Genomic DNA, 10,665 nt, shown 5'->3' on the forward strand with positions numbered 1-10,665 from the left:
ACAGGAGACATGCCCAGGCAAGGGTCAGCCCCTGGTGTACTGAGCATGTGTGCTCCTTCCAGGGATGTGTAGTTTCGGGTGTCTAATGGTGGGGTACAATGTTAGAGGTGCTGGTTCTGCAGGGTCTTTTGTCTTTCAAATGCTGGGTTCTTGTCTCTGTTCCTGGGTGAGGTCTGTGGTTTCTGGATGAATCAATGCGCAAGGTGATGGCCTGGTTGTTACAGACCATTCAGTAGAGGCCTGCTACCGTTGTATTTCAGTCATTCCCAAACACTGTCATTCATCCAGGAACCAATTTACATGGGAGGGGTGTATGAATCATACAGTTGCAACACAGGGGATGCCCAGGCAGAGGACACAAGATGGAGGCTTGACATACAAAATGGAAACGTGACATGACTTACACTAACTTACATATATAGGCCTAAAGGAGTAATCGCACAGTATAAAAGCAGTACAAACATAATAATTATCACTTATAAAACAGCAGGTATCAATATCAAAATAGCAGGGAACTTATTTGCAAAGAGGGGAGAGAAAAATAAAACTTACTACCTAAAATAAAATGTTAAAGCTTATCCTTCATCTTAGCTTACTTATACTAAGTATAAGTATATATAGGGTCTAGAGAGGGAGAGAAAAAGTCAGAAATAGTTGGGGAAGGGGAGGGAATGCATTTAAAAAAATAAAATAAAATTGGGGGTTTTGCTACATTATCACAGTACCAGAAGCATTTCTGTGCAGTTGCACGTGAACATGAGGAATTACTTTATCGGATCGGGCTGTAGTTTGTTTGAGTTGTCCTACCTTTGAATGTGTGCAGTAGTTATTTCTTCACTTTCTTTTTATCACTTCTAAATTAATTGCCTTCATTTAATCAAATATCCCCCTTTGATAAGAAAAGATTTAAAAGGCATGCTGATTTAACCTCTTCTGGATCTCTTGTCATTTTGTGTTCTTCTGGTAGGTTTGCTGTCTAAACTGAAGTCCTATTTTTTTCCAGTTTCTTCATATGGAAATCTCTCCAGGCTGTTAATCAGTTTCATCTAGTGGCAAGGCATAATAAAAACTATGTAATGTATGCAGTTAGCGTGGGATAGCTGTCCTTCATTTATGTAATTCATACTAGTAAACGGAACAGAGGTAACTTATGGTGTGGGCTGTGTTCATCTGTCTTTGCCCTTAAGTTTAAAGCTGTTTAAGTTGTTTGATTTGGTGCAGTGTTATAGAAATAGATGACAGTATTTGAAAATCATCTAAAAGTCTTTCAAACTTACAGCCCCTTTCTTTCTGCATAAACCTGTTAATAATCTGATCTTCAAACTAGTGTGCAGTTCACCTGATGTTAACCTGGATTTAAGTGCTGCTGTCTAAGCAGCTCTGTCCCATTGTAATGCAAGAAATTATTTTCCCCAAATTGCTTAAATTAAATTGAAGTTGTTTGCTTTCTAACCTTGAAGAATTACGATGTGTTCCACAACTTCAGTCTTTTTTCCTTTACCTTGCTATTTTTGCATGAGACTTCAGCCTGCAGTGTACCCACACTCTAGATCATTACGAAAAGTTAGTTCAACTTGGTGCTCAAAGTGTGATCCATAGGGTACCTCACTTACTACTTTCCTATGGTAGGAAGAAGCATGGTTCTGTCACTCACTAGGACACAGATTTGGGATTTGGTTGGTTTGAGTTTATTTGTGTGACATTGCTATTGATTTTTATTCAGAGACCTTCAGCAAGTGGCTCCTTCCTCTGTTTGCCTGCAGAATACAGCTAGTATTGTTTGTTTTGTAAAACATCTGGTGATCCTCAGTTGACTTGCTACCTAAAGTGTAAGATATGACTAAGTTGTTCTTGTTTTTTGTTTATTTTAATTATCAGTATTTATTACTTCTGCTGCCATTCAGGCAGTGACTACCTTTGAACTTGACAGTGAAGTGATTTAAAACTTGAAAACACTAGACAGTCAACTACTAAACTCAGCCTGTTCAGTTGTTTGCCTTTTTTTCTCTCCTTATTCAGGGCTGCCTGATATTGAGTGATGAACTGAATCATGCATCACTAGTGCTTGGAGCAAGATTATCAGGAGCAACTATTAGAATCTTCAAACACAACAGTGAGTTACCCGATGAGGACTCCACCCTATTACAGCGCTGACAAGTCAAACTCTGTCTTTACTGGGCACTTGGGGCCAGGTTGTATTCCACCTACTGGGAATCTAAGTAGATTTAGGTATCTGGGTGCAATTCTGTTCGACACTGCTCAAGTCCTTGAAAAAACACTTGGGTGGGTCCTCCTTGTGAGATTGTAATGTAGGCATGTTACCCTTAAGATATTTGTGACTCAAAATAGATGTGCTCATGCCTCTCTGTTTCAAGGACTCATACAGGGTAGAATAGAACTGGATACCTAATGAGGGAACAGAATCTGGCCTCTGGTTGCATGAATCTGAATTTCTGCTGGGGAAACCCATTGTCAGTAATTAATTAGAGGCTCTGGGAGCTGTTAGCACTGAGGGATTAATGAGGTAGCAAGACCTGGATTGACACTGTTAGTTGCTCTTCTTGATTCGCATTCCATGAACAATAGTTTTAACTTGTTGACACCCTGTGACAGTAGTGTAAGTAGGGATGTGCAAAAGGAACACCTGCCCCAGGCACCAGAATTACCTCTCAACCCCTATGGTGCCTGCATCTCAGCAGTCCCATCATGCCAGTAGCTATAAAACAGTTCCTGGCTGTTGCTACTGCTTTAAGAACAGCACAGCATGGGTAAGACTTGCTGACCTGTCCTGTCCTGTTCCTGCACCTGTTCTTGGAACCACTTTCCCCTCCACTTCTGCAGGATTTGCCCTGGGTGCTAAGTCTTATTTGTTATACCACTGCCCTGTGACTCCCTTATCCAAAACCAGCAATTGTTGGTGGAAGAGGATATGCCTTGGAGCCACTGATGATGGGAATGGAAAACCCTAGTAAAGAGGAGCGGGGTTGCACGGTACTCCTGTTGGAAGACATATGTGAAGTGGATATAGAGGTGCCGATAGAGCCCCTGACAAAGGGGGAGATAGTGGAAGGAATTGCAAAGAATCCCTGAAAAGGGGGCATGAAAAAGTGGTGCATAGGAGTTGTGGGGGGAGGGGAGGGGGGTGCAACAAGCTGGGCTTTCAAAAACCAAGTGCACAACCCTGAGCAGTTCTGTATCTGAACCTGTCTTCTGCCATTCTTGCCTCTTCATAAAATTGTCTGTCCTCATTTCCTTTAGTCTCCCCTGCAGTCCTTCTGCCTTCTACTTTACCCACCTCCTTTTATTCTTTGCTTCTACAAACATCCGTATTTTGACTCCTGCTTCCTATTGCTCCCTCTTAATTTCCATCTTCAAATACTTTGTCAAACCTTTCTCCACCTCATTCTGTGCCTGCCCTTGCTGTTGGTTAGTGGCCTAATTCTGCCAGACTTGGCTCTAGCCTTTTGCCCTTCTGCTCTTCCCAGGTCCCGTCTTTCACTGCTGTAGACCTTTGGAATCCTTGTCTCCAGGTTCCTTCCTTTAAACTGATCTTTTCATTACTAGTGCACTAAACAACTCCTCTCACCTTTTTTTGGTTCATTCCTGTTTGCTGATGTTTGTTTATTTTTCCTTTAATCTTTCCCACTGTTACTTTCCAGAATCACTCCCCCACATCTACTTTTCATGACAATTTGCTTGTCTCTTTCCTACTCCCCCCCCACCCCCATTTTCATTCATGGCACGCACTATCACTTCAACTTTCAAACTGATGACCCCAGCTCCAATGTGCTTCCACCTCTTCACTCTCTATTTTGGATTGACTCGTACAATATATATTTACTTTAGCTGTTCCCTCAACTGCATCTGTTATCTGTGTAGAAAGAAAGCGCGCTGCATAGTCTGATCTTGCTCAACATTAGCCCCTCCCCTTGCCTCTTATCCTGTCATTTGCACCATTGCTCATTCTGGACTACTGACATCTTAGGCTGTTGCTTGGAGCTCTGTTTCTATGTTGGCTGGCTCCCTGCTGTATTGTGACCCTCTACCCTAACCCTACTTTTGATTCTTATGCTTTCTTCTTATCTTTGTGCTTCAGTATTTCTACAGGCCCATAACTACCCAGACTTCCTCCACTAAATCTATTCTCTCTCCATTCAACTCTGCTTGATTTCTGGCATAAAGTTTTCAACCCAGTCTCTCAGTTGACCATTTATTTATTTTCTCAATCTTGCTTTTCTCCCATTACCATTTAATTCATTTGTATTTCTTTGCTCTGCCATCATTAAAGACTCTTCTTCCCTTCCTCTCCAGCTCCCAACCTGTTTCTCTCTCCTTTTACTTTCAAGTTACCTATCTGTTCCTGATGCAGTCATATCAAGCTCATTCAGCACCCAGGATGGTTAAGAGGGGAAAAAAGTTTCATCTTCCCAGGATATTTGCACACTGAAGGCAGTTCATACCATTGCTGCTGCTGTACCAGTGTCAGCTTGGACATCAGCTGCCCAATGGCACAAGCTCCCTGGTAGCCACTGCTGATGCCCTGTTTGCTTCCTACTGAGAGTTGTGTCCTGCAGGGGCCCCTGGAACCTCTACTGCCATTCTGCACTGCCCCAGAGACCACTGCCACCTTAGCAACAGGAGCATTGTGGGGATGACAGCCAGACAGGAGCCTGTGGGCTGCCAGTTGGACAGCCCTGATCTGTAGTGTTTCTAGGCTACTCTCCAAAGTGGAGGGTAATTGTGTCCTTATTTTGGATTCTACTAGGTCCAGTCATAAAGCTCCAGCTACAATGGGTATACAGCAAAGTGCTGCTTGGTCGAGTGTAACTGTGCTGCTTTTTTTGTGCAGATATGCAAAGCCTGGAAAAGCTGCTCAAAGATGCCATTGTGCATGGACAACCTCGCACACGCAGACCTTGGAAAAAAATCCTTATACTTGTGGAAGGAATATACAGGTGCAGGCTCTTCCCTGTATTGCTTACACTTCAGCTGTCAGGGTTTGGGTTCCATTGCTAGAACATCCAGCAGTTGGTGACTGATGTGAACAATTCCCAACTATTTCCCTTGAAGGAAACCATTTGTTTTAGACTTATACTACTTTTTATCACTTCTCACCTGTTAACTGTTCAAGTGCCATACTAGAGCACTTCTCATCTCTAGTGCACTGCACAAATGGTAATTAATCTAATTGAATGTATATATGACATATGCCCAGTTTTGGAGCAGAGGTCTTAGATGGTATTTTGAACCCTCTCCATTCCTTTCTGGAAATTCTCTGTTAACAGGCTAACGGGAATAGATGGCAGCACACACAGTTTGGGAAGTTAGGAGCTTCTGGATGAGTTGTCCTGGCCTTTGGCTCATGATGACGTGCAGCACAAGAATTAAGTGGTTTTGTTCTCTCGGTGAAGACCCTGACCATGCCTGATCAGCACTTATGAGGGGAACCAAAAATGTCAACTTGGTGGATGACAATATAAAACCCTTGTTTATGAGGGTGGTGTGAAGGAGCAATGTGTCCTCTGTGTGTAAACGTTGTATACTTTCCCTTGCATTGTGATATTCTGTCATCCCTACTCCTCTTTAGTCTGCTTCAATTAATTGCCTTGTCCATTGGTGACCTACTATCAGGGAGATATAAATACTGAGTGCAAATGCAAATCCAGTCTTTCAGCCAGAAAATGTTGCATAGAGATATTGTGGTCTTCTGGGAGAGTTTAAATGATGTTCTGATAGCTGTTCAAAGGAAGAGAAGAGAAGAAAGTTAAGAAGCCACTTTACAATCTTCAAAAGGGGCCCCAACTACTAAATCCATTTACAGCTGAATTGAACTTGACTTGCTCTCTGCTTTTTCGACAGTATGGAAGGATCCATTGTCCGCCTGCCTGAAGTGATTGCTCTTAAGAAGAAGTACAAGTCATATTTGTATGTGGATGAGGCTCACAGTATAGGTGCTCTGGGTCCCACTGGACGAGGTGTGGTGGAATACTTTGGACTTAATCCTGAAGATGTGGATATTATGATGGGAACATTTACCAAGAGCTTTGGAGCTGCTGGAGGTTACATTGGAGGCAAGAAGGTAAGTATGAGACTGTGGTAGGAACTGAGTTGTTCCTTTGTGCTCGTGAATGTGGATGACCTGACTGCTATGGAAAGTGGAAACGTGTTTAGGTAGCTTTTAGCTATGATCTTGCCAAGCTCTATAAGAGGAGACCTTGATAAAACATTCACAGTTGACCTGTTTTTGAGTTCTTCTGGTTAGTACTTGGTTCCCAATTTATTTACCTTTCGGTGAGGTGAAAGTTGGTGGGAGGTAGAAGTGCTAAGTCCAGGAGATGTGTCCCTAATTTCTAATCTCTCAGATATTTCCTTTGAAGCTTATGGATTTCCATCCTCTTCCACAAGAGGATTCTAGTTCTAATTAAACTTTGTAGAGGCCTAGAAAGTATTCTGTTGTATCTGTTCATAGAATCATAGGGTTGGAAGGGACCCCAAAGGATCATTGAGTCCAGCCCCCTGCATGAGCCAGAAAGACATCTGGGGTCAGGTGACTGTCCAATTTTCTCTTGAAGACCTCTAGGGTAGATGATTGCACCAGCTCTGTGGGGAGCTTGTTCCATAGTCTGGACACCCTAGTTGTGAAGAAGTTTTTTCTAAAGTTCAGCATAAAACTAACTTCCAGGAGTTTGTGGCCATTGTTTCTAGTTTTCCCACAGGGCACCCTGGTGAACAGTTGTACATCAGAGGCTCGGTGAACGCCTCTGATGTAGTGGTAAACCGCAGTCAGGTCCCCCCTCAGCCTTCTTTTCTTTAGGCTGAAGAATCTGAGATCCCTCAGCCTCTCCTCATGCAAGTCCCTGATCATACAGGTGGCCCTTCTCTGGACGCTCTCAAGCTTTAGCACGTCCTTGTTGAAGTGAGGCGCCCAGAACTGGACACCATACTCCAGATGTAGCTGCACCAATGTTAAGTAAAGCAGGGGAATCACTTTAGATTTACTGGAGATGGATTGATTAATGCATGCCAGAGTTTTATTGGCACTAGCGGTTACTGCGTTGCATTGCCAGCTCACATTCATGCTGGGGTCTGTTGTTATCCACAGATCCCTTTCATTTGTAGTGCTGGTCAGGTTAGCGATGCCCAGCCTATAGGTATGCTGGGGGTTCTTCCTTCCCAGATGCGGCATTTTGCATTTCTCTACATTGAACCTCATCTGGTTCTGTTCTGCTCAACATGCCAGCCTGTCTAGGTCTGCTTGTATCTGCAGCCTATCTGCAGGTGTGTCCGCACAACCCCACATCTTGGTGTTGCCTGCAAACTTGGCCAGTGGGCTTTTCACCCCCTCATCCAGGTTGTTGATAAAGATATTAAACAGCACTGGGCCAAGTACCGACTCCTGGGGTACGCCGCTGCCCACATCTCACCAGGACGACATCGATCCATTCATTTGAACTCTGTGTCCTACCCCGCAACAAGTTTCGCACCCACTTGATGGTCCCGCAGTTGAGCCTGATATCTTCCAGTTTTCTGATCAGTACCTCGTGGGATACCAGGTCAAAGGCTTTCTGGAAGTTGAGGTATATGATGTCAACCGCTTTTCTCTCGTCCTGTTCTATCAGGATTTTTCTTTTTGCCAAGGCCCTTCCTCCATTTGCTCATTGGACCTTCCAAGGACATTATTTTCTATGGGGGAAATCTTGCTGTAGAGTCCCAAGAAACCTGGAGGGCATGAACAGCTACAGCATCATCTCTTTTTTTTTTGGATCTTATTGAGTGCATTCTTCCAGATGTCAGGCACTTGTCTCCTGGACTGGAATTCCACTACTTGGTCACTGTTAAATCACAACTTTAGTTGTATGCCATCTGCAACCAGTTCATCCACACGTGGCCCTATTGCGCTCTCTGGCTTGTTGCCAGGATGGCTAGCTCCTTATTCTCTCTTTCTGTGCAATTCTTTCTAGCCTGTCAGCTTTTTAACCAATGTACTCTGGATGACCTCTCTCAGACCACTCAAATTCCATTTCTACTAGGTAGGAGTGCACTTTCAACAAATACGTTGCTTCTGTTCTCAGCCCTCACCAAAGGGCATAAAAAATAAACTTTGCCAGCTTCTCACATGGTGGGAGGAAATTCTTCTGTTGGTTTTATCTGTGTAGTCCTGTTTTTATTTTATGGTTGTAGAGGGTAAAATATATGCCTGCATCCGCATAAACTGTTTATAAAAACCTTTAATGATGAGTAACCTAATTTTAGATCTGATGCACTCATCTCCCTTGTGTCCTCACTTCATCTCCTAGCTAAAGTAGTAGGTGCACTGAAGTGGAGAGTGCACGAGAGGGAGGTAGCAAAGGGACTTGCAGAATCTTTAAATTATACCTGTGGCCATTATTTATGCTGCACTGAAACGAGCAGGGGATTGTAACAGAGCACGGGGTGCTAGCAGGGGCCTGAGTGGCAACTAGGGAGCCTGAAGCTGCCTGCAGTGACAATTAGGCAGTTGCCTGATTGGGAGCAGGGCCCAGCTGTGCTCTAAGAGCTGAGCCCTGAGCTGCAGAGGCAGCAGTTTGCCACTGCAGCCAAAGGAACAACATTTGTCTGAGCTGCTGCTCATGGAACATTTCTTGGAGGTAAGGGCTATGGGGAAGGAGAAGGCCCAATGGTCCTGGACATGACAGAAAACTGCACCCTGCCAGGGACGGGTGGCCTGGTGGGACTGTCTGTGGCAGGACAGTTCCTCAGAAATACCAGGCCAGTTTCTTGCCTTTCACAAGGGCAGTATGGGATGCCTCTTAACCCCAGTCCCACATCCGTGGTGGGTGAAATTGAGCAGGTGGAGCTTGGACTCACCAAATATACTGGGGCAGGGCCAAGGTCAGTGGAGGGACCTGTGGCAGTGCCTAGACTCTGAGGTGGAGGTCTGAGACTGCATATAGGAGCCAGCATGGAGCTCCAGGGGAGTGGGGCCCTGAGCCTTGGAGGTATTAAGGAAGCTCCCAGGGCTAGGGATAAGGGGATAGCCCATGGAGGGCTTGGGGACAGGGCTCGAAGCCCTGATACCTGAGAGTGTGTGCAGGGTTGGAGCCCCGTGCACACGTGTGTGTAAAGAGAACCCAGGGTGAGGGTGCTGGGGCCATGAGCTCCGGTAGGGAGCGAATCCCAGTGAGACTCCAGAGCTTGAGTCCCAGTGAGAGCCACTGGAGGAAACCTGCAGGGCATGGGCTACAATAAGGGGAGGTTGGAGTCCTATACATAGGCTCTTGTCATCAGGGCAGATAAATGGGCAGCCTCTCCTGCCTGATTAACATTGGATTGTTAGTAGCATCAAGGTGAGGAGGCGGGTGGCTAGCCCTAAGACAGGTGGGTGGGCCTACGTTAAACTGGGCCTGGGACGCCCACTTGTTACGCAGGGATGCTTGTAACACTCATATGCCTTGTTTGCTGACTTACGTAGCCTGTATAGATTCATAGATTGTAAGGGGCTGGAAGGCACCTTGTAGATCATTGGGTCCAGTCCCCCTGCACTAGGCAGGAAAAGAAATCTGGGGTCGTGACCCAGCAAGGTGACTGTCCAGTCTCCTTTTGAAGATTTTCCAGGGTAGGTGACTGCACCACCACTGGAGGGGGAGTCTATTCCACAGTCTGGACACCTTGATTGTGAAGGAGTTTTTCCTGGAATTGAGCCTGAAGCAGCCTTCCAGGAGTTTGTATCCATTGCTCCTGGTCTTCCCCAGGGGTGCCCTGGTGAACAGCTGTTCACTGATTTCTTGATGTACTCCCCTGATGCAGTGGTAAGCCGCTACCATGTCTCCTCTCAGCCTTATCTTCTGTAAGCTGAGGAGGCCCAAGTCCCTTAGCCTCTCCTCATATGGCTTGTTTTGCAAGTCCCTGATCATACAGGTGGCTCTTCTCTGGACCATCTCAAGCTTTTCCACATCCTTGTGCAAGTGCAGCGCAGTACTCCAGCTTCGGTCTCACCAATGCGGAGTACAGTGGGAGTATCGTTTCCTTAGTTTTGCATGAGATGCAATGGTTAATGCATGCCAGTGTGTTGTATGCCCTGCTGGCTACAGGATTGCATTGCCGGATCATGTTCGTGGTGGTCAATCACTACCCCCAGGTCCCTTTCCGCGGTAGTGCAAGTCAAATTGTCACCGCCGAGCCTGTAGGTATGATGGGGATTGTTTGACCCCAGATGGAGCACCTTATACTTCTGAGTGTTGAACTTCATCTGGTTCCAGTCCGCCCAGCTCTCCAGCCTGTCCAGGTTCATAGATTCATAGATGTTAGGATCGGAAGGGTCCTCAATAGATCATCGAGTCCGACCCCCTGTATAGGCAGGAAAAAGTGCTGGGTCTAGATGACCCCAGCTAGATGCATATCCAACCTCCTCTTGAAGACCCCCAGGGTAGGGGAGAGCACCCCACCTCCCTTGGGAGCCCATTCCAGACCCTGGCCACTCTAACTGTGAAGAAGTTCTTCCTAATGTCCAGTCTAAATCTGCTCTCTGCTAGCTTGTGGCCATTATTTCTTGTAACCCCCGGGAGCGCCTTGGTGAATAAAACCTCACCAATTCCCTTCTGTGCCCCCGTGATGAACTTATAGGCAGCCACAAGGTCGCCTCTCAACCTTCTCTTGCGGAGGCTGAAAAGGTCCAGGTTCTCTAGT

The 10,665-nt window shown here is 45.6% G+C and overlaps 1 protein-coding gene across 1 annotated transcript in view; it reads left to right on the plus strand.

The window, feature by feature from the left end:
- The window catches only part of SPTLC2 (serine palmitoyltransferase long chain base subunit 2), a gene marked incomplete at its 5' end in the record, with an annotated part of 112,152 nt that overhangs the window by 22,634 nt on the left and 78,853 nt on the right, over window positions 1-10,665 (plus strand). The window contains 3 exon segments of the mRNA XM_006035961.3: window positions 2,020-2,113; window positions 4,850-4,955; window positions 5,860-6,079. Coding sequence (XP_006036023.1) covers window positions 2,020-2,113; window positions 4,850-4,955; window positions 5,860-6,079 — 420 coding nt within the window.

This window comes from Alligator sinensis, unplaced genomic scaffold (genome assembly GCF_000455745.1).
Source record: "Alligator sinensis unplaced genomic scaffold, ASM45574v1 scaffold1185_1, whole genome shotgun sequence".
NCBI lineage: Eukaryota > Metazoa > Chordata > Crocodylia > Alligatoridae > Alligator > Alligator sinensis.